Source organism: Balaenoptera musculus, chromosome 20, assembly GCF_009873245.2.
Source record: "Balaenoptera musculus isolate JJ_BM4_2016_0621 chromosome 20, mBalMus1.pri.v3, whole genome shotgun sequence".
In the NCBI taxonomy this organism is placed as follows: Eukaryota; Metazoa; Chordata; class Mammalia; order Artiodactyla; family Balaenopteridae; genus Balaenoptera; species Balaenoptera musculus.
In genome coordinates, this window is record NC_045804.1 from 5,272,903 (window position 1) to 5,297,826 (window position 24,924).

Consider the following 24,924-nt stretch of genomic DNA (forward strand, 5'->3'; position numbering starts at 1 on the left):
ATATACTCCCAATAGCTACCAACCAGGGCAAGGGCGGGCAGAGTCACCGCTGATTAGGGCGAGACCTTGAATGAGGATGTGGTGCCGCCCCTTCAGGCAGGTAATACCCAAAAAACACAGACCATGGGGTTGTCTAGTCTCTAAAGAGTTGGGCCTCTGAAGATGGGTGGTTTGAAATGGCTTGAAAATCTAGGTGTTGGAGGGAGCTCGGGTTCATGGAAAGCCCCCAAGGGGCTGCACACAGACTCAACTGGCAACCTTTAGGCTCGCTGTCAGGAGCCGTGCATCTTTTCCTCTCTGCGCCCAAATCCCCAGGCTGAGTGCACCACCTCTGAAGGGGTCTCCACGTCACCAAGAAGATGTGAGCCCAAAGCAACGGACGTTGTTAAGTGAAGTCACATCTGTGCTAAGCGGGGAGCTCGAATGGCAATTAGCTCCCTGAAAAGGGAGACAAACCAACGAGGGCAGGGATGGACCACAAAGTACATTTAGGTGTCATTTCACTCGCTGTACTTAGTCAGAGAAAGGAAAAGAAAATGGAATGTTGATTTCAGGATTCATCCTTGGTTAATTGGTATTTGCAGAACACAGTAACATTTTAATTATTTTCAACGCCACATCATAACAGCTATCAAGGGAGTACAGACAAAATAGAATAAACAGGGACTTATTAAATACATAATTAATGTGCACTAAAATTAGCATATATGAATACGAATGAGCTGAGACCATTAGAAAGTTCGCACCTCAAATGTTATCAGTTGATTAAGCTGCACCTCGGATGTCAGCGACTGATTAAACCTGTTACCTGCTACAGCTTCTGAACAAATGAGGTCACTCAACAGGGGAGAGGCAGGCTTGTCAGAAGATGGCACGGTTCCTTGGTGGGTTCTCAGGCTAGCGCGAAGGTGCTGGGTATTTTTATAAACCAAAACTTTAGAAACGCCACCATTCTCTTTACAGTGAAGCAAGGACAAATCCAGCTCTTGTCAAAGATCATCGCAAAGCCAGCGGGGACTCTGGAATTTTTAGTTAGCAACACAATCATACCTTCAATTACTGAGGATGGCAGCAGACAGCACGGGGGTGCTGTCCTGGGTGGTTTTTCCAGGAGCAGGAAAGGGTCTGAAGGTATTTCTCACTGCAGCCTTGGGCTCGGATGGAGCCGCCCAACTGAACAGAGCAGAAGTGATAAAATTCTGGCAGAAAAGATGACTCCTGACAGTGAGGTGATCTGCCCCGCACCCATGGAGGCGAGTCGGTGCTGGGGCTATGTATTACCTCCTAGTTACCTCGTTAACTATCGGAAGAAAGAGAACAGCCTGATGTCCAGCCAGCCAGTGGCTTCGACCCTTCCTGCCTGCCTGTGTGCGGGGCCTCTTCTCATCCCCTCTACTGTGGATGGAAACACTGGCAATTGGTCCTACAACATCTGGGCTCAATCACAACTCTTTAAACAGTAAATATGATTTTTTATGCACCATCTTCAAAGTCTTCGATGTTCACTGAACCAAAAGAAAGATCACACCTTTGCAGTGAGAGCTTGTCTTGATTCTGCTGACTTCCTGTGAGAATCGATTCATCCGGCACTGTATTATAATATGTGTGTATAAACTTTCTCCTGTTGGACTGCAAACTCTTTCAAAGTAAGGACTGTCTTGCATTCTTTTTTGTACCTCTGGGAGCACCTACATCTGTGCCATCCAAAGTGGCAGCTACTGTGGGACTTCCCTGGTGGTCCAGTGGGTATGACTCCACGCTCCCAGTGCAGGGGGCCTGGGTTCGATCCCTGGCCAGGGAACTAGATCCCACATGCATGCCGCAACTAAGAGTTCACGTGTCTCAACTAAGAAGTCCTATAGATCCCGCATGCCACAACTAAGACCCGGCACAGCCAAAATAAATAAATAAATATTAAAGAAAAAAAAACCCAACGTGGCAGCTACTAGCCCTGTGTGGCTACAAGACACTTGGAATTTGGCTAGTATGATGGAGAAAATAAATAATTTAATTTTAATTAAATTAAGTTTAAATTTGAAAATGAAAGAAGTATAAAATCTTTTTGCATGACACACAATTTTTTTTTTCGGTAGGGTGACATTTTACTTGAATCACTGAAAATTTCACTTGAATCATCCAGAATACGATGTGCCAGAAGTGTAAAATACACACTGGATTTCAAAGACTTTAGTATGAAAAAAAAGAATGTAAAATAATCTCAATTTTTAAAATATTGATTCTATGTTGAAATGATAATATTTTGGCTATTTTAGGGTAAATAAAATATATTTTAAAAACCAATTTCACCTGATTTTTTAAATATTTTTTTTAACATGGCTACTCGAAAGTTGAAAATGACATGCGTAGCTCGCATTATATTTCTATTGGACAAGGGTGATCCCAATGCTCTATATATAGAAAGTATCCAGAAAGTACTGTTGACTGATTGATTATCCGAACACGGTAAACATGACTTCATCACCTCTCATCTGGTGCCCATTATAACCAGAGAAAAGCATTTTTCAGGCCACGTATCTGGCTTAGATATATAACCTGTGACCAGGAAAGAGAACACAGAAGACTAGTGACAATGGAATAAAATCACTTGTGCCAATTAATAACCTCCCTCCTTCTGAAATGGGTTAAAAGTGCAGAACAACAATAGGTTGTAAAATGAGAGAAGAATTCAGAGAATCAGACCCGAAGAATACATTCCATTCTTATCTCAGCCGCAAATGGGCCTCTGGGCTTCTTGGCAGCAAAGGGTGAAAAAAAAGGTATACACACTAAATTACAAGTATCGTTTCAACAAGGGAGACAAAGATTTTCCAGGCGGTGCATTCTGAAATAAATATTTAAGAGAATTGGGTGATGAACTGGGCAGTGTCCCCAGCAAAAATGTGACAATAAATGCCACGATGATTTTCACGTGACAGTTAACGTCCTTTCTTCAAACTCCAGGGTGAGTCAGGAGCAGATTTTCTGTGGCGGGCTAAGCTGACACAGACCAATGCTGTCGCCTTGCTCGGGGGGTGGGTGTGCGTCTCTCTAAAGACAACACATCACGCCCAGAGGAGAGGGTGACTAGCTGACCTGGGAGCAGCTCTCCGTTGCCCCCGGACACTGGACGTGACACAAGCCTGCAGCACGATTCCCCCTGCACAAGCCGCCCTCACCCTGTGCCGCCCCCACAAAACCAGATCAGAACCAAAGGGAACAAGAATGATGGCACCACAGGGATGACCCTGTACCACCCTTAATTTATGAAAAAAAATAATAATAACTTGCAAATTTTGATCTCTAAGTATTTTATTCATAACGTATTTTTTGACACACCCCATGACTGAGAAAAACCATCTCAGGAAACAAAATGTCTTCCCTAAATAAAACTCGTCCCAAGGCAAGCTTGGGTAGGCTCTGAATAACTGGAGAAGTTACATTTCTATGCGGTCCATCCAACAGCAGTGCCATCCAATAGAACTTCCTGTGATCATGGAATTGTTCTCTGTCTGCTGTCCAATATGGCAGCCATAGCTGCATATGGCTCTCCAGCACTTGACATGTGGCAAAGTACAGCTGAGGGTCTAGATTCTGCATTTTCTTTAATTCTGATCAATAAAGAGGAGAACATTTGGTGGCTCCAGGATTCAAGCCCGGGCCTTTCTGATTCTAAAGCCTGTGCTTGCCCACATGGCTAGTAGCTGGCATTTTGGGCAGTGCACCTCCAAAAGGGCTTCACGCAAACCACGTTCCAGCCAAAATCTGCCTGCGCATCGTAGAAAGACAATTGGAGGTGACTGGAAACTTTGAGTCCTGATACAAAAATAGGTTCAAATTCTCTTGCTTCAACTTTTTTCTTCAATTTACATAATAGGTAGAAGGAGGACATAACCTAGGAGATGTGGAAATGGAGACATCCTAGGTTATGTCCTAGGAAATGGAGATGTCCTAGGACATAACCTAGGAGATGTGCAGCCTTAGAATGTAGGCTTCTTGATCTGAAGGCCAGAGTGTAGGGCACAGGCATCCGTGTGTCTGCTGGCCTTGGGGCCGGAGTTGACGGCGAATCTCAAAGTTGCCGAGTCGCTTTCCAGGGATCACGCAGGGATCCGAGAGCTGCGATTTCACTCTCTGGGTGTTCATGCTGCCGGTTCTCAGCTCAAACCCAGCAGCCTGATTTGGGAGCGTGCTATGAGTTTCTGCTACGGCACATGCTCAGGAACACAACACGCCAAGCAGAATGTCACCCCACACAGGAGCCTGTGCCAATTATAATGTCAGGCTCCCCACTGAGAATCAGATAATTACAGGAGAACATTACAGTGTTTCCAAACTCCTGGAGTAAACGCATCTTCACGTGTAACCTCTTGAAGGTGCAAAGCAAAGTGATCTGAGATGGTCCCACTCGAGACCACCGAGACCAGAACTGAACAATCTCTGGGGAGCAAAGGGAAGCCAAAAGTGGGTGGGAGGAGGGGCGTGGGGACCAGGAGGAGGTGGAGGGTTAACAATTAACAATTGTTAATTGGGTGGAACAATTAACATTGCTCGGGCCCTACTGTGTCCTGGGCGTCGCCATCTGCACTTCATGGCAGGCAACACGGAGAGTGGCCTTGCTTGTTGCCAGGCTGTCATTTCCCTGAATACCGAATAGCAAGATAGATGTTATCTCCGTTTTTACAGCTGGGAAAACTGAGGCTCCCATAATCTTACGTAGGGACACCCAGCTAGTAGAGTTGGTGGCTGCAGGGTCCAAGCCCTGGCCTTTCTGACTCTAAGTCCTGTGCTCGGCCCCTCCCTCCACGTCTCCTTCCTTGACGTGGTTGAAGCGGTGACCATCTGCCTGGGAGTCCCGACCGTCCTCGCTTGGTGGTGGTGGTGGTGGGTGTGTCGGGGCTGCACAGTGTTCACCCCGCACACATACCTGCAGGGAGTCCACAGCGGCAGGTGCCCTGGCGGGGGTGCGGCCTCCGCTCCAGGCTTCCTCCGCCCAGATCTCCTTGCTGAAATGAGCCTGCGGCATCAGGAGTGACCATCACGGAAGCTAACATCTGACGTGGCAAGCTCCAAAAAGTGAGACGCACTTGCTGAACTTTTCTGGAATCATGGCTGAAAAGCTCTGTGATCCACCGGAAGAAACACAACGGAGCTCCCCACGGCAACAGGCAGCCTGGAGGCGGCATATAGAGATAAGCGTGAATCACGGTCTACCAGGACCTGCTGTGTGACCGTGAGCTCGGTCTTTGACCTCTCTGGGTCTCAGTTGCTAAAATGTAAACCAGGGGTGCAAATACCTAAATCATATACGTGGAGCACTTGACGTCTGGAGCTTCGAAAGGCCCCAGGAAGTGGTGGCCGCCGGTGTCATCAGGGCATTGCATTCCTGCCAATGATTTGCGGTTTGGAGTGGGGCTCAGCTTACTCACTGACTGAGCCTGGGTGTCTGGCTCACAAAATGCCCCTCCAGTTTCTGGGAGCGGAGCAATGTGAAGCGGAGGCTGCTGCGTCAGGGTTTTCCCTGGAAAGGTCCACGGCTATTAGTAGAATTTTCTATTCACTCTTTGCCCCAGGAAAATGAAGACTCAGTAAGTTCTTCTTTTGAGCTGTTGGCTCCTTTCCGCACACGCTCAGTGCTGTTTTGTCAAAGCCACAGCATGTGGAGACCACGGCAGAATGAAGCAAGTGCCCAGGCTCAGGCCACCAACAATACCTGGAACCTGGGAGTGTCATCTTTTCCTGGTAAAGGAGACTCTGCAGATATGATTACCCTGGATTATCTGTGGATGGGGTAACGACCCCGGATTACCTGGCTGGGGCCCAAACTGCAGTCACAGGGTCTTCATAAGAAGGAGGCGGGGGAGATAAGATACAGAAAAGGATGCAGTGTGACCACGGAGGCCGAGATATAGATAGATATATGTAACTAAATCACTTTGCTGTACAGCAGGAATCAACACAACACCGTAGGGACTTCCCTGGTGGTGCAGTGGTTAAGAATCCGCCTGCCAGGGGCTTCCCTGGTGGCGCAGTGGTTGAGAATCTGCCTGCCAATGCAGGGGACACGGGTTCGAGCCCTGGTCTGGGAGGATCCCACATGCCACGGAGCAACTAAGCCCGTGAGCCACAACTACTGAGCTTGCGCGTCTGGAGCCTGTGCTCCGCAACAAGAGAGGCCGCTACAGTGAGAGGCCCGCGCACCGTGATGAAGAGTGGCCCCCACTTGCCACAACTAGAGAAAGCCCTCGCACAGAAACGAAGACCCAACACAGCCATAAATGAATGAATAAATAAATGAATAAATAAATGAATAAATAAAAATTAAAAAAAAAAAGTATTTGTTCCTTCCTCCCATAAAAAAAAAAAAAAAAAAAAAGAATCCGCCTGCCAGTGAAGAGGACACAGGTTCGATCCCTGGTCCAGGAAGATCCCACATGCCACGGAGCGACTAAGCCCGTACGCCACAATTACTGAGCCTGTGTGTCACAACTACTGAGCCCGTGTGCCACAACTACTGAAGCCCACGTGCCTAGAGCCCATGCTCCACAACAAGAGAAGCCACCACAATGAGAAGCCCGTGTTCCCCAACGAAGAGTAGCCCCTGCTCGCCGCAACTAGATAAAGCCCATATGCAGCAATGAAGACCCAACGCAGCCAAAAATAAAATTAATTAATTTTTTAAAAAGGCACTGTAAATCAACTATAATTCAATAAAAAAATAAAAATAAAATAAAAACAAAAGCATTTTTATCTGATCACATGAATCATAAATATTCATTATAGAAAAGTTGAGTTATAAATCTCACAAAACACGCAGGAAATAAAAATCAGCCATAATCCTGTAACTCCATAAGCCCAAGAATAACCAACCACTCTTAACATATTAGTGTATAAATCTGTGGGGTTTTGTTCCCTCAAACAAAATCACTTCTGATGAAAACGTCAAGTGTCTCATTTAAAGCCATGAAATGGGGTCTAGTAGGAGCCGTCAAGGAGGACAAGCCAAACAATTAAAATCAACTGTCCTGCTGTTCTAGAGACACAGGCAGTGACCTCCAGCTCTCTCTGTGTCACAGTCACAACCAGCAAAGCAAACTTGACCCCTGGCTCTGATGAGAGGAAAATATAAAGTGTGTGATTCACCCAGCCTCTTTTTCTATGGACCTTTATAAATCATGTCAAACAGCAAGGAAAGTCCAGTGTGTCCCAGAGACCCACAGAAGTTAAATGCGTCCCTTAGCCCACCTGAGACACCTGACTCCCCTCCTAGAAAGGAGGCCAGGTCCCCAAATGCACCAGCCATCCCTGGAGCCCAAATATATAATGTGCTTCAATATGAACTGTAACGTGGGTTCCAAAAACAAGATGGCACAGGCCTTCTTGCAAGAAGCTCCATGTATGGGGGGAAACAAATACATTCAAATAACTGCCATTCAGAGTGATAACTATCAAGACAGAGGCAGACACAGGATACAGGGAGGTGTCACCCAGGAAGGTGTCACCCAGGAAGGTGTCACCCAGGAAGGAGTGATGAACACTGTGAAATAAATGCAATTAACAATGTACTACTTGTCTCCTTTTTCACCGAATCATCCAGTGCCAGAGCTGGAAGGAACCACAGTGATAATTAACACACACGCCTCCCACCCCACCCCTCCGCGCCGCCCCCCCGCCCGCCAACCCCACCAAATTTTCCGATGGAGCAGTGCTTGAATGAGATGAGTTCTAGAATCCCTTTAAGCTCTAAATTTAACGTTCTCACGTACACAGACCACAAGCTACTCATGAAGAGAGATCAGTGGGAACTCGATGGTTGGTTGATTTTTAATTCCACTCTGATACAGAAAGGGAGCCTGTTTTCCGAAAGCCTGGAAACCCCTGGAAGGCTCCGAGCCCAGGAGTCTGTATGACGTGGCAGGAGGAGCCCGTTAAGGGACAGTGTGCTTCCAAGGCTACAGAGTGGGGTTGCTTTCACAGAAAACATGCCGTATCCTTGGGAGACCATTGTCCAAAGGACTCAGCTCCCCGGGCTGAGCCACAGAAGGAACGTGGGGTGACGGGGGAAGCACCCCCATCCTCGGGAGCCTTTGCACCCACCCCTCGCGGGGGTGAGCGGGGCTCCCGTCTGCCGGCCTCCATCGGGCATCACCCTTTCCTCCTGAAACATTTCAAGTGCTTGCACGGCTGGACAGTTTGTTTCTCTAAAGCAGGGGTTCCTTCCTGCTCTGGAGCCGTGGGTGGACTTCGTGAGATGTGGGAATACCCAAAACTGCCTGGTAACTGGTTTGTGTGCAACCTTCTCTTACGAGAGGGTCCAGAGCTCTTAGCAGATTCCTGGGGGGGCTGTGAAGCTACAGAAGTTTCAGGACTCATTTATCCTTGCACACGTGTCTAAAATAAGAACCCAAGCGCCCTGGGTGTGCGCTCACGTCCGCGTGTGGGTCCCCGCACTCCAGAAACCTCTGGGAGACAGCACACGCACTAATAAGATTTCCTTTTAACTCCTACATTAAAAAAAAATTTTTTTAAACAAAATGTCATCCCTAGGACATATAAAACTGAACCAGCCAAGACAAAAAAACTTCAAAAAAATCAATTATCCATTTAGTTGCTGTGAAAATCTACCTTTAAACCCAGAGTCTCAGGGAACATCAAAGGTCTAGTTAAATTTTTAATAAACCATGAAGGCTAGTGTTAAAGAAGAGACCTTTTCAAAGAAAAGCTGGCGACAGACAAGCTCTCGAAATGGTTCTCATCAAAAGGCACGAAGCTGCCAGAAGGCAATGGTGGGCGAGTGAACTTCCCTTTAGATTGAAGTTAGGAGCTTGAGACTCTGGGAATGAGCCCCAGGGGGTCTTCAGAAACACATCTATTTATATTTAGACCTTTATTCTTTTTCAGCTGGTTAAAGAAGGAGTCTTAAATGGTAGAAAGACAGCCACTAACTATTATGACTGAAAAGACAGCCTAAGTAACTTCTCTTCTCGAATGATTAGCATTTAACAGGTTGAAAGTGACCGTGGAGGTTTTGGAGCTGCCCTCTGCAGAGACCCTGGTCTCTCGATGAGCTCTTTAACATACTGGGGGTGAGTATGACCAGATCCTTCCACCCAGGCAAATCCACTTTCGTCAGATTTGTGTGCTGGGGTCCCACGTAAGACATCATCTCAAGATGTACTGAATAGCCAGCTCTCGGAAAACAACCAAAATAGTTGACTCAGAACCCAAAGGGAAAAAGCCAAGAGAGAAATGAGAGGGAAACAGATGCTGAAAAAAACTGGCAGCAAATTGGCCTATACGATCCTATGATAGAAATTCTTAAGATCATGATAGAAATAAGAGAGGAAAATGCTTCTCATCTAGAGGAAGATCTGAGCTGAGTGATTAGACACGATGTTCTGACAGATTTCATATATATACTGCAACAGACAACATATTGATATTTTCATTCCTTAAAGATGACCAAAAAAAGTCTTCATTGCACAAGCAAAAGACTATAAGGTACACACAGGGGAAAAAACTCGGTTTGGCCGTGGCCTTCGCTTCCACAGTATTGAAGCCAGAAGATAACAGAGCAACATCTATAAGAGCTATAAGGAGAAATAGGTGCCTCTAGCAAAAGCTATGCCCAGTCAAGTCTTTGCTCCTGTACTGGGGTAACAGGTTGACATTATGAACTCTGCAAGGACTCAGATAATATATCACCTGGGGCTGCTCCCTGAGCAAGGTTATCACTCAAACTTGAGTTCCAAAACTACGAAAGATGGATCAGAATGTTTAAGAACACAAGACTGAAGGAGTCAGGAGTATTATCAATGCTAATAACAGCTACCACTTTTCAAATGCTCAAATGGCCCAGGTACTGTATAGACTGTATATATATATAATCTTATTTAATTATCAAAATTGGTGTAGTTCATTTTGTAAATAATATCCCAGTTATCTCAGTAGTAGCATTATCTCCATTTCATAGATGAGAACACCAAGGTTCAGAGAGCTCACGTCATTTGTCAAGATAAACTAGTTAGTTAAGTAGTAGAGCTGGAATTCCGCAATGTAACCCAAGGAGTTCCTCAGGGTCTCTCCATTTGTTTTTTTAATAATATCTTTATTCTTTTTTTTATGCTTATCTGTCTTTTCTAGTTACTCTATATAAAACATACTATTTTTGAAATAGAACACCAATAAGTTTTCTTTTCAATTAAAATAAATCCAAAGACACAAAACAAATTACTCCAAAATGTTAAAAAGGAAAAGATTGGTAATGTAATAGGGAAGAACCTCTGTATTCTGTTACAAATTCGTCACTAAAGGGATGTGGCCTGCAAGCTTAAATTATACATAATGGCCCATCTCTGGGAACCCTGCCTCCCAGGTAATGGGCATGAAAATACCGTTGTTCAGCTCAGAGGAGACATCGCGACCAGACCCACCTGCGAATGACTGCAGGGAGGAAGAAATTAACACACCCCCTCCGGAGTCTGACCGGAACCAGGAAATGTCTGACTTCACTCCCTCCCCTTTTAGTATAAAAGAAGCCTGCATTCTAACTCAGGCAAGATGGTTCTTTGGGACGTGAGTTCACCATCCTCTCGGTCTGCTGGCTTTCCGAATAAAGTCGCTATTCCTCACCCCAACAACTCTTCTCTCGATTTATTGACCTGTCACGTGGTGACTCGGTAACAGTGAGGACATCTCAGAAAGATGTCCCCATGAAGAAAGCAGGTAAGGCAAACATCAGTGTACAACTGTACTGAATTCAATACCTTTAAAAAGGATTAAGAAGAACCAGAGACCCTCCGTGTTTACGAGAGATGCAAGCCACAGCTATCGGGCAACAGCTATGAATTTATGCCCAAATGACTTGGTATCAGATATGTGAAGAAAGGAACTCATAGGTGGAAACTGGAGTGAAACTGTCTGCAGTAATTGGGACCAGAAGTTTTAACACGCAGTGATCCATCTAGAGCCGGAAACCCAAAAAATAAACTCAAGAAAGATTTGCACTCCCTCCCCCATGCCCCGTCGAGAAAGGACCGGCATCACGATTGCCCAAGCTCCCTTTCCAGCCAGGCAGCTGGGCCGACAGAGTCACGTCCCCCTCAGACCCGAGGCTGGACCGCTCGGGGCAGGACCTCACCTGGGATGTTGTGTATGGTGATGGCCAAGATGAGCAGCACGATTCTTCTCCAGCCGCTGCCGCCGGGCAGCGCCGGGTTCCCCTGAGACGGCACGGGGGCAGCTGGTCCCTCTGGAAGGCCGGCGGTCACTGCCTTCTTCCTCTGATACGCCTCGCCATTCTCACTCTTGTCTGAGCAAAGAGAGAGGGACGGAAAGAGAGAGTAGTTTGAAAACGGGCACGCCAGTACTTGGACAAGCATCAGCCGGAGGAAGCTTCCAGGGCCGGGAAACGGTCTATTTCCTAACTTCCTAAGGGACCGTGTGTGCTTCTGCCTGGCCCTCCCCGCCTTCGTTCATTCACTTACTCATTCATTCATCAATCAGTCCTTGAACAGACATTCAGTGCCCAACGTACGGGTACTAAAAAGGGTAAAAAGACACATGTTTATGTAGAGCTGATTCACTTTGTTATACAGCAGAAACTAACACACCACTGTAAAGCAATTATACTCCAAGAAAGATGTTAGAAAAAAATGGGAAAAATTTGAATAATATATTGCTAAATGGAAAAATTATAATATAGAACGTGATAGCACAATTTTGTTTACATTTATGTACCGAAAACAGATTGAAACTATAAATGTCAAATAGTAAGCCATGGTTATCTCTGAGTACAGGACTTATCAATGAAAAAAAAAAGAAAAAGGGCAAAAAGATGAAAATGGGGCATCCTAACACTGCCTGTTTAAGAGAAGCAGCACTGAACACAGATTCTGGAACTAGGCTGCCTGGCTCACGTCCTGACTCAGCCACTCATCAGCCGTGTGGTGCGAAACAAGCTATCTAACCTCTCTGTGCCTTAGTTTCCTGACTTATAAGATGGGGTAAGAACAGGACCTATGCCACAAGGGTTTTGTGAGAATTAAATGAGAGGCTGCAGCAAAGTGCTCAGACCATACAAAGTGCTTATGTGTGGACTGTGGCTGCGGTCACACGTCCCCTCCCTCCTGCAGGAGGTGACCCTGCTCTACAGGTCACACTGACTCAGGGGGAACCAACTCGGATGCCAGGCTCAGCCAATCAGATTCTCCTCCCAGGGATGGGGGACGGGAATGGGGAAGGACCACGTGACCCCCAGTGTGGGCTCTGCATCCGAAAGGTCATGTGATGTCAGGGCAGCCACGACGTACGTGCACGAATGGGAGGAGGGGGCAGCCGGACAGAGAGACAGAAGGTAACAGATGTACAGAGACCAGCAGAGATGGGAAGCCACGCAGCCAGAGACAGACAGACAGACAGACAGACAGAAAGACAGACAAATGGCAGCCTGGGTGCCATAGGACATTCTGACCCTCATGGGCTGACTAAGGTACCCAGCCCTTGGGTTTCATGAGCTAACCTTCCTTGTAAAAATCCCCCTTTGGGGGGTGAGGGATAAATTGGGAGTATGGGATTGATGCACACTGCCAGATACAAAATAGATAAACAACAAGGATTTACTGTATAGCACAGGGAACTATATTCAATGTCTTGTAATAAACTATAATGGAAAAGAATCTGGAAAAAAGGATATACATGTATGTATAACTGAATCACTTTGCTGTACATCTGAAACTAACACAAAATTGTAAATCAACTATACTTCAATTAAAAATCAAATCAAAATAAAATAAAGTTCCCCTTTGGGTATATATTTGAAAAGTGTCATTTCTTAGGGCCAGATTATGCCAAACACCCACGGTCTCCTGGGTTATTTGCTAATCCCTAATGGAGGCAAACTGCCTGGGTCTGAAACACAGGACCGAGACTGAGGCAAGGAACCCAGGCTGCGGTTCACAGCAAGGGAAGGATCTGTCAGACAGGTTTCCTGGAAGAGGAAGGGAAACACCTGGGGACACAGATGGAGACAAGCGTCCCTCCATCATCTGAACCTGCAGAGCCTGACCCAGATGTCACAGACAGGTCACCAGAGCCCGTCTTTGGGACATCCACCACAGGACAGGGCAACCCGACAGCCCAGTGTTGGCTCTGCTATCCCAGGGGGATTATTAGTGGCCCCTTTCACTCCCCAAAGTGTCCTGGTTTGAAAGATACATTTTATGGCTCCCCAGGTTGGGGGAAGAAACAGCAGAAGCTTGACTAATGCTCTGCTCAGATGGGGTCCAGCCGACTTGAAGGGTAGGAGGGAACTCTCCGTGGTAACTACTTCCCTTCTCTAGGGACAAATTTTTCACAGGCAAAATCATTCTCATCTCTAAGCTGAAAATAGCAGAAATTTTTTCCCAAAGTCAAATTAAGAAACTTTGAGGATTCCTTTACGCCTGAGCCCGGACGTTTGGTGCGGCCTCTCCTTACTCCTGGAAGTAAAGCAAGAAAAGGGCAGTTATCTCACCCCCTCAGGTGCTTCAAGACCAGGGTCTCACTCTATAAACTGGACCAGATCTTTGATTCCCTTTCTGGATGAACCTATCTTAGTGGAATACGGTTTTGTATGCCAAAAACATGAAAAGAAAAAACCACTTCTTTTGAAAAACCATTATGTGTTTGTTGATTCAAATCAAGCCAGTGCAGCCTGAACAGTAAGAAACAGCCAAAGAGCAGGAAGACTCACTCCTCCCCAGTTGGTTCTCTCTTAGAAACAGCTGGATCTCAGACCCACTGGGGAGAAGGCGCCTTTTATCGATCCTCTGAAATGCCAGGGTCGCCAGCCCTCCAATGGTCAGTAGGCACAACTCACAACGCTGGCCTCTGGAGGAGGCAGCTGTCTCAGGGGATAGCAAAAACTCCTCCTAGACAATATTTGCACGAGCTGAAGCTAAATATTCACCACGTGGTATCTATACCGTGTGTGTCCGTGTGTGTGTGTGTACACGCATGTGATTACCGCTGGGTACCATCTTTCTTGCCTCAGATATCAGACCGTCTTTGTGTGTGTATGCATAGATGTGTGTTTCTGCGCACACACGGGTGTTTTTATATTGTTGACAATACCTGATGACTCGGGCTGCAGAGGCTGGTCGTGGAACTGAACAGAACATGTGGGATTTCAAGCCCATAGACACTAAAGGCACAAGCAAACAGGCCCAAGTGCCGTGTAGGAAGGAAGCCGAGTGGTGATGGAGGGAGCTCAGCTGTCTCCTGGACCAGTCAGTGGACACCACGGATTCCCTGGACCTCCTCTGCGCACACGGCCCTGATCTGGATGCTCTCCAGTGGGCGCTGATAGGGACAAAAAAACCCCATCTCCTCCCTTTGGGATTTTATAATTTAAGAGAGGACAGACAGGGAAGACGTGAATACATTCCTGTAAATCTAAGGGACAGAAATTCACACTCTCTAACAAGCATGGGAGGCTAGACTGATTTCTGTCAGTGTCACAAAAGGATGCGACTCTGAATTTCCTGCAAATAATGCACAGAGAACAACGGAGATGGGCGCCCCGTTAGCAAATTCCAGCACCAAACACGCATTTAATAGGAACATCGAGAGGCATAGAGTTATTAACCGGGCCGAGGATGCACGCCTCGCCTTGGGGTCCCGAGATGTGAAAACTGATGTCACTGCCTTTCCTAGTGGGAAATGGGAGGGTGTGAACGTCTGATGCACTTGAGAAAGTTAAATAAGTCACCGTTTGGTAACAGTCACTAATGAGTCTGCAACGAGGAAAAATAGCCCAAATAAATCATTACAGAGAGGCCGGATGCATCCCCAGCAATGAATCCTCTTGTCTCTCCCAGAAAGGCTGCTTAAACCATTGCACACCATCTAGTAAAATGCCAGCGCCGTGGACAAAGGGACCACTTAAAGGAGGCCTGGCATGGGGTTAGGGGTGTTGCCAGAGTAAGCAACCGTGAGATTTCCTGGGAGGGGAAAGGTCTGGGCAATTGTCAAGTAGGATTTGGCAAAGAGGAAGGACATTTTGGGGAAGGAACACCCAATGTCGGGTTCAGAAATGATAAACGTCAGCAGCGACATCCGGGAAGAGGTGATGCCAAGAACTGATTCTCAATTGACCCTCGATCCTTACAAAAGCCCCATGCAGTGGAGACCACCCCCTTTAACAAACAAGGAACTTGAAGAACAGAGAGGTGGAGGAACTGGTCCCAAGTCACACAGCCGGTCCAAGATGGATTCAGGAGTCAAGCTGGGTCCTCTGCCTCCAGAAGCCACTTCTTCACCAGGGCCCCGTGGTTGACCAGGGGTGGGGAGTGGAGTGGTGACCTGCCCCTTTGCTCGCCAAAAAGGGTCACGAGTGAGTCACTGCAGTGACATTTAGGAGCCTGAAACCCCAGATGTTTAGTTCAGAGAGAGTCCGGTGAGCTTGCACTACACGACACCAGAAAAGGCAGAAAAGGCTCAGTGGGAACCTCGTATCTGTAATCAATCACTCCTGCTCGCAGACAAACCTGAAAACATTTCAGGCAAAGCTGTTTCTTAACCCATCAGACCTACTGTTTTTAAGTGTAAAGCAGCTGTTAAGTAGGACATATTTATTAACACCAAGCACGGGACACAGCGTTACAGTCCTTTCGGGAAGGTGGAAAGGAAAGACTTCAAGGTTGCCCATCATCAAAAAACATTTAAAAAAAAAATTTAAACTCAAGCGTCTGTGAATCCACACGAAGAAGGGGCCCAATGCTGGGGCTCGGCCTACCGTCCCCTGCTTCATCCTTCCGGGAGAGGCACCCCATCGCTAAGTTCGAGAATGAGAACCGCAGGAGAACAGACAGACCGATCCAAAGCTCACTCTTCCCGCTGAATCACCGGGTGACCTTATTGGACACCTTTTGTTCCCTGCTTTCTTCTCCCTCAAACAAGGGACGTGATTCTTATACCAACATGTTATATTGCACAGCAAAAACAGAGCCAGGTCTGGTGGGCACAAGCCGGGGAAGGGGCGGGGAGGGAATAAGCCTCCTCCTCTTGACGTGAAAGGCCTTGATGTCTTTAGATCGTAGGCTCTAAACCATTTGGGATCAGCGATGCTTTTGAAAGTACGGTGGAGCTTACACTCCTCCCTCCAGCAAAACAATACACAGACGATTTAAAAATAATGTTTGAATCCTTATGGACTCAAGGTCATCAGACTGAGCGCATCTTGCTAGATAAATGCCACGGTAACCTTCGTTTCATAACCCGGGGGCCAGTCTCAGCAGGAACACAGGATGTTTGCTGTCCCTGTGATGATGTAACCGGCCAAATCTAAGAGGCCCAGTGATACAAGCTCAGGCCTCCGAATAACGGCAACACTAATTAACAGATCACCAGCCACAAGAGCTTTAAAAATGTCCCCAAGATATCACTGGAGATGATCTGGTCGAATTAGCACAAATAGGCAAAGCCTCATCTGCTAAACACAGAAAGCTTCAAATCCCTGGGAAAACTCCTTCTTTCTAAACCCCTGCTATAAAACATAAAATGAAGAGTGATACATATTCACTATGCACTGTGCACACACAAAATCCAAAGGCTGATCAAAAGCAGGGAAAGAGGAGGATCCATTCACTTACATTTCTTTCCCCTTCCTTCTTGTTTCCCAGAGAATCAGAATAACTTGGGGAGAAGAAATTCAATTACCAACATGAGTGTGGCAATGTTTGCTGAGAAATTTGGTTCTGTTTCTTCCGTCATCTGTGGGATTGGCACAACTTCCTTTATATAATGAAGGCTGAATTTGAAACACTGAACGTGAAGCAACTACTCAACATGGGTTGCAGCAACCTTGGCACGTAGGGAAAGCAAGGCTCATGGAGGCCCTTCTTAGCAGCCACGTGGATCTTCAAGGAACAGCCAGCGTGGTTCTCCCCATCTTGGCAGAAGACGCCTCAGCTTGGAGACATTCAGAACTACAGCCTGTTTCTGTCTCTAAACCTGTCCATCATTCTCATACTGTTTCCTTTTTGTAAAGCTGTAAATATAACTACGTGAAAGGCCATTACCCAAAAAGAGTCACCAATATCCCCGACACACTGACTGCCACTTGTTCCTACCCCTCGTCCAGTATGTGTACGTTGATGTTTTGCACATTTGCGGCCAGCGCACGTGGTAGAGACAACAGATGCTGGAGCACACGGGCTGCTGTGGGATCACGCTTCCGTCAACTGTGGGATCATGGCTCTGTCAACCATGGGTCTGTGGCTCTGTCAATCATTAGCCATAAAGGCTTTAGGCAAATGCTGTATCTGTGTCTCAGTGCCTTGATAGTAAAATGGGTTTCATAGCCATATCTGCTTAGGAAGGCTGTTATGAGGACTAAAACATATGTAAAGCACTTGGCACGGAACCTGGCACCTAAAAGTACGATTCATGTTAGTTATTGCAATTGGTTATACATACTTTTTTTTTTTTTGGTACACTTCCTTTGAATTTTATTTTTTCCTCATACATTTCATTTTATTTTATTTTTATTTTTATTTCTTTTTTTCTTTTTTTGGCCGCACCACACGGCTTGTGGGATCTTAGTTCCCTGACCAGGGATCGCACCTGGGTGCACAGCAGTGAAAGCCCAAGTCTTAACCACTGGACCGCCAGGGAATTCCCTGGTTATACATCTTAATATACAGTTTCATATTCCACTTGTTTCTTTTAAAACTACAGAAATATTTTCCAAATTTCTTAGCCTCTGGGACTCTAGCTTTTAATGGCTCGAGGGCATTTTTGCTTAGTTCCAAGCCAATCATTTGCAAAACCATTTATTTTTTATTCAAGTCTGAGCGGTTGCTCTTTCTTTTCCAGATGCTAAAAGATACAGTGCTTCTCTCTTGCCACATGGGGGCGTACTCTTCTGCTCCCTCCCACCCAGGATGGGCACCCACCCACCCAGGGAAAGTACTGCTTGACTTCACGAACCAATTCTCTGTTTTACGGCTTCATGATTCATACATACCGCTGGAACATGTAAAAGGGCTGACCTATCACAGGAGACAGAGCTTAGCACATGAGGGAAAATTCCTATTGCAATTGGGGGTGGATGGGGAATCTTTGTGCAAAGATCCTTAAATCTTTCAGGTGCTTCCCTGCTTGCTTGTAAGTAACTGCCGGCCAAAAATTGGTTTCCTAATATTGAACTACAGCGGAGCTGTATCACACGTGAGTTTTACAAATGCAAATGCAGATAGATGCATTTGAAAAGAAACAAGAAAATTCCCTTCTTTGACCCATGGCTCCCCTTCCACCTTCCAGTACTACCTCCTGGAATTAATTTTGGATTCGATCTCCCAAGAAAGGAGAGGCGTCAGTGGAAATGGAGAGAAAAACAAAACAAACTCATTCTTGGCTTTTGATCTTGGGGGGTAAGAGGCAAGTCCTGGTGGTTTAAGAAAGAAAAAGGATTTTCAAGGGGGGCGGGGCAGATTTTGACTCTTCAATATTTTGCCTTAAATGCTGTCTTTAGAACCCCATGGGCACTTGAAACGTGCCTCAACTGTCAGGAACAGGGAAGCTGGGGGGTGCAGTAGAGTGTGATATAATGCAGTCTATTGTTGGTCAAGAGACAGAGGAAAGAGGAAAGGAAAAACGATGCTCACGCCTTTCCTGGGAGAAATTCCTTACAAGGTCACCCACCCAGGAGTGTCCTTAGATCCTCCGGAACCCCCTGGAAAGACCGACATCTAGGCTGCAAATGTAAAGTCCTGGCATAGAACCAACGGCAGGACATTCATTTAAATGTCATCAATTTAGTAAGTTTAGTGGGTTGAACTGGTCAAGGCAGGGCTGGTCAGCCATTAATCCATCTCACCTTTGGGCAAGTACCCCCAGTACAACTCTCCTTCCAATAACCTCATTTCTGATTCTAAAGGTATAAATGCATATTTAAGCAACCTTGGAAAACCTCAAAGTATACAGAAGAAAACTGAAATCCCATCAGCTAAAATAAAAAAATTTAGAGTTTGGTGTATTTCCTTCCAAGTTTTTTCAGGTGGTTTTACATAACTGAGATGATCATATTATACAACTGCAGACTATTTTTGTTCCCATTAAACGTAACACAAACATTTCCGCCACATGATTAAAAACCCTTATAAGCATTTCAAGCAGTACAAATTACTATTTACATTCTCATACCATTGAGCATTTAGGCTATTTCTAAATTTTTTTCCCTATAAATATCACTGCAAAATCTTTAACCTATATAAACAATCAGAGATCTGAACAAAGTTCCCAGAAGCTGAAATGCTAATCAAAGGGCCTCGATGTATTTGTCTAATTAATTTCCAGAAAGGCCATGCCATTTATAGTCCCCTGAGCAGAGTTTGCAAGTTCTCATCATGCCATTTTTTAGTCAGCCTGGGTATTTCTCATTTACAAATAAGTGCATTCATTTATGGGAGAAATGACATTTCCCTTCTTTTGTATTTCTTTGACTACAAGTGAAATTGAACATTTTTCATAGTTCCAGGCATATTACTTTCCTCTTCTGTGAAAGGTCCTCTGTCCAAACAAGGCCTCTTTAAGGAATGAGAATATGATTAGCTATTTCCTTACAGATACGAGTAATTTTCCTGTGATCCACTTATGTGTGTCAGTGAGTAATGAGATGGAGCTGGGAGCAGCAGGTATTATTACACATCAGATGGATGGAACCACCTGGTCACACTGGAATTTCAGCCTCCATTTGCTAAATCCCTTTTTGCCATTCCTCAAGACGGCAAGGTGCCCTTAAAAAAAAAAATGTTGGACAAAACTCTAATTCAAAAACATACATGCACCCCTATGTTCACAGCAGCACTAGTCACAATAACCAAGGCATGGGAACAACCTAAGTGTCCACTGACAGATAAATGGATAAAGAAGATGTGGTATATATATATATATATATATATATACAATGGAATACTACTCAGCCATAAAAAAGAATGAAATAATGCCACGTGCAGCAACATGGATGGACCTACAGATTATCATACTAAGTGAAGTAAGTCAGACAAAGACAAATACCATATGATATCACATATATATGGAATCTAAAATGTGACACAAATGAACTTACTTATGAAACAGAAACAAACTCACATACATAGAGAACAGACTTGTGGTTGCCAAGGCAGGGTTAGGGTAGGGGAGGGATGGATTGGGAGTTTGGGATTAGCAGATACAAACTACTATATAGAGGATGGATTAGCAAAAAGGTCCTACTGTATAGCACAGGGAACTATATTCAATATCCTGTGATAGACCATAATGGAAAAAAATATGATAAATAATATATATATATGTGTGTGTGTATAATTGAATCACTTTGCTGTACAACATACATTAACACAACATTGTAAATCAGCTATACTTCAATAAAATAAAATTTTTTTCAAAAGTGTTATCTGCTTTATTTATACCGCCACCTGGTATGGCCCCAAAAGCTAATTTTTTTTTCTCTCTCAATATTCAAACACCACTCTTTTCCCTTTTTTTAATTTTTTCTTTTTGCAGACAGTGTACTTTTATTTTTTAATTTATTTTTTGAAGTATAGTTGATATAATAGTTTGCATCTGCTAATCCCAAACTCTCAATCCATCCTTCTCACCCACCCCCTACCCCCGGGCAACCCCAAGTCTGTTCTCTATGTCTGTGAATCTGTTCCTGTTTCATAGATAGGTTCATTTGTGTCGTATGAAACACCACTCTTTTCAAAAGCAGAGGATATTTGAGAGCTTCTCTTGCTTCCCTAGCCTTCTGTCCCCCCACACCCCTGGGATTCTTGTACGCAGCACAGCAGTTTTGCAAACAGTACATATAGGCAGACCTCAGAGATACTGTGGGTTTGGTTCGGGACCACCCCAATGAAGCCAATAGAGCAATAAAGCGAGTCCCACGAATTTTTTGGTTTCCCAGTGCATATAAAAGTTATGTTTACACTATGATGAAGTCTATTAGTGTGCAACAGCATCATGTCTTAAAAATATCTTAAAAATACTTTATTGCTAAAGAAATGCTGACCATCATCTGAGCCTTCAGTGAGTTGTAGCAGTAACATCAAAGATCACCGATCACAGATCACCGTAACAAATAGAATAATAATGAAAAAGTTTGAAATAGTGTGAGAATTACCAAAATGTGACACAGAGACACAAAGTGAGCAAATGCTGCTGGAAAACGGCGCTGATAAAACTTGTTCGAGGGACTCCCCTGGTGGCACAGTGATTAAGAATCCGCCTGCCAATACAGGGGACACGGGTTCGAGCCCTGGTCCGGGAAGATCCCACATGCTGCGAGCAACTAAGCCCGTGCGCCACAACTACTGAGCCCATGCTCCACAGCTATTGAAGCCCACGCGCTCTAGGGTCCATGCTCCACGACAAGAGAAGCCACTGCAATGCGAAGGCTGCACACCGCAACAAAGAGTAGCCCCCGCTCGCCGCAACTAGAGAAAGCCCGCGCACAGCAACGAAGACCCAACGCAGCCAAAAAAAAAAAAAAAAAAATTCGTTCAATGCAAGGTTGCCACAAACCTTTGATTTGTTTAAAAAAAAAAAATCTGCGAAGCTCAGTAAAGCAAAGCATAATAAAACGAGGTCCGCCTGTGTAGCAAAAAAATCTAATGTGGACAGGACCCTTGCTAGAGTTTCTGAATTTAGCAAATAAAAAGACAGGGTGCTCAGTTGTACATGAATTTGAGATAAAACAAAAACTTTCAGTATATCCCAAATATTGCAGGGGATATACTTATGCTAAAAAGTATTCATTGTTTATCTGAAATTTGAATTTAACTGGGTATCCTGTGTTTCAACCAACAGTCCTACTTACCCAATCTGGGGTCCGAGTTCTCGGGCACGGAGAAGTTGGGCAGACCGACTGCACTCTCCTCTGAAAGCAGCCACACAATGAAAAATCTTTCAAGGATGCACTACATGGGTCATGTATAATCCAGGGTAGGAAAAGATTCTGTTAGAGACCAAGGAAACTTCATGGAAAGATAACTGAAGTATGTATGTATGTATGTATTTTTATAAATTTATTTATTTTTGGCTGCGTTGGGTCTTCGTTGCCGCATGCGGGCTTTCTCTAGTTGTGGCGAGCAGGGGCTACTCTTTGTTGTGGTGCACGGGCTTCTCATTGCGGTGGCTTCTCTTGCTGCGGAGCATGGGCTCTAAGTGCACGGGCTTCAGTAGTTGTGGCACGTGGGCTCAGTAGTTGTGGCTCGCGGGCTCTAGAGCGCAGGTTCAGGAGTTGTGGCGCACGGGCTTAGTTGCTCCGCGGCATGTGGGATCTTCCCGGACCAGGGCTCGAACCCGTGTCCCCTGCATTGGCAGGTGGATTCTTAACCACTGTGCCACCAGGGAAGTCCCAACTGAAGTATTTACTTTGCTTAGTTACTAACCTTTAGGCAGAGACACAACTGGAGTTTAAGAAACATAATGAAAACCTTATTTACAATCTTTGTAACTATAATAGATTTCTCCATTTATCATACTAATAATCTCAATCCACACGATTGTCAGAGGGTGAAATGCAGTCTGTGTAAGAAGGCTGATTAGATTCCCTTGTCTTTTCAGTCAGTACATATTTTCCAGGCCCTGAAAGTCATCCATGCCTTAGCTTTGATGTTTATGAATAAGCAATTGCTTTGCTACAACAGAGAAACAAATAGGTCTGTGTAATTGGTAAAAAATTAAATGTACGCCAGAAGAAGAAATGGGTTCACTATTAGCTAAAGATTTCTCATCCATTAAGCAAACCACCCACTAAAACGTTGTTTGTTCCAAATAGCTAAGTAAGATAATAATTTCTACTCTCGGTCAACGGAACCAAGATTTCCAATAAGATTAAAACGTCCACCTACCAGGTCAGCTCTTCTACTTTAAAGGGACAAACAACCGCTTTATCAACATGAGCTCATTCCTGATGAATTAACTCTTCTCCAAAAATAAATCCCAAGTGGACTCCAGAGCTGCCTCTAATTCTTCTTAGCTTACCCTACACATTGTGTTCAGTGCAAACACCCTGGTGGGGAAGAGACCTCCATAACTACTGGGGGATCCACCAGCAGAAGACATTTGCTTCAAAAGAGTTCCAGCCCCCTCAGTAGAGAAAGGGCATTTTGGAGAATTGAAGACTGCTTATAAGAGCTTTGCAAAGGACTCTCCACCTCTCCGGGAAAGATGGGGGCTGCTCACTTGACATACGGTTGTAAATTACCAGGTCGAGGAGGAGTCGTCCAAGAGGACAGCACCTATTTCAGGCTTGTGTCCAACTGCTAACATGAACTTCATAGTCATTTGGGTCACTTTCACCTTGGACATAAGGCCGCTCTGCCATCTCCTCTAATTCTGAGAATAAAGATTCGTAGCCAAGACCACTGTATCTCCAAGTGTGGAATGAAGACATCCATTGCTGTGCATGGTGGAGGCTCTTAAAAGATGACTCCTGGACCCCCCACCAGTAGCTCCTGAATTAGAACCTCTGGGAGAAGGGCCCAGGAATCTGCATTGTACAAGCCATATGTTCCTTAACTCTCACCCCAACATATTTCTGATACAGACTATACTCTAAAAATGAATGTTTCAGACTGCCCAACTACAAGTGAGTCGAGGGATTACCTCTGCACTTAAATTTACTTTAGTCCAGGGACTTCCCTGGTGGCGCAGGAGATAAGACTCTGCACTCCCACTGCAGGGGGCCCGGGTTCGATCCCTGGTCAGGGAACTAGATCCCACATGAATGCTGCAACCAGGAGTTCGCATGCCACAACTAAGGAGCCCATGTGCTGCAACTAAGGAGCCCGCCTTCCGCAACTAAGACCGGGTGCAGCCAAATTAATAAATAAATATTTTTTTAAAATTTACTTTAGTCCAAATACTACTGCCTAATTTGGTATCTCAAAGTACTAGACAGAGATATACCTGACCCTTAGTCATAGCTGGGCACCTAAAGATTCATATGACTTTTTTCCAAACACGCAGTGGGAAAGGTAAAGGAATTTAAGACTAGAAGATGAAAAGTAATTGAACTGTCTTGATAGGAACCATCATTTCCTTACATCAAATAAAAATCTTTTTCTTTTTTTTTTTTTTTTAAGAGGATATGGGTCATTGTAAGGAAATGCAATCACCAGCAGAAGAATTGAGAGAAAAATAAATTCCTTCAAACCAAGACACTCTCTCATCTTGCCTAAGTCGATATCGGGGCTATAGACAGGGACTCTATAGGGTCTAAATCAATATAATCCCTCTGTCTAATTATATATATAGCGTTTCCTCTTTTATCCTAGAAGTTGGTCACCAGGAATCAAAACACGACAGGATAGATGAAAACTCTTAGCTTCTATAATTAAGAGAGTATCCACACTGCCAATATTAACACACAGCATGGCATTCTGCAAACCACAATGGAAAACAAAATCTTTCTTTTGTCAAAGGCTGCAAAACTGAAAGGAAAACATGGTGCTTCTAAATAGGTTTAAGTGAGACTAAAATTCCACAAATATTTCTCGGTTTATGGATTTTCTTTGCTTTTTGGGATACAAACAGTTGATGCTGGATCACAGGATAATCGCTGGAGATAACAACGAAAAAAGAAAAAGACAAGCACAGGCCTGAAGATTTAGGGTTTGCTTTTTGTCTTTGCTACAAGAAGGTCAGAGAGCTGGGGCTTTACCCGGATGCAAAGGAGACTGTAAGTCCATGTCTGGCTTCAGTAGGAAGTGTTTCTTGGTCACAGTCCCCAGTGCTGGGCAACAGAAACCAACTCATTCATCGGAAGTGTCCCGAGGGAGGGGCTCGTGGAACCAACCCAGGAAGGCCACAGAACCCACCCTGGAACCCAGACAGGGCCAAGGGAGACCAGGAATTCCTGCTCCACCCACAAAATGC

General features: G+C 45.1%; 1 protein-coding gene across 8 annotated transcripts in view; it reads right to left on the minus strand.

Annotated features, from left to right (window-relative positions):
* The window catches only part of SLC39A11 (solute carrier family 39 member 11), a 423,988-nt gene that overhangs the window by 131,845 nt on the left and 267,219 nt on the right, over positions 1-24,924 (minus strand). For all 8 annotated transcript variants that reach the window (XM_036835763.1, XM_036835759.1, XM_036835758.1 and 5 more), the window contains exon 6: positions 11,138-11,308. In XM_036835763.1, coding sequence (XP_036691658.1) covers positions 11,138-11,308 — 171 coding nt within the window. The remainder of the gene's footprint in view (positions 1-11,137; positions 11,309-24,924) is intronic.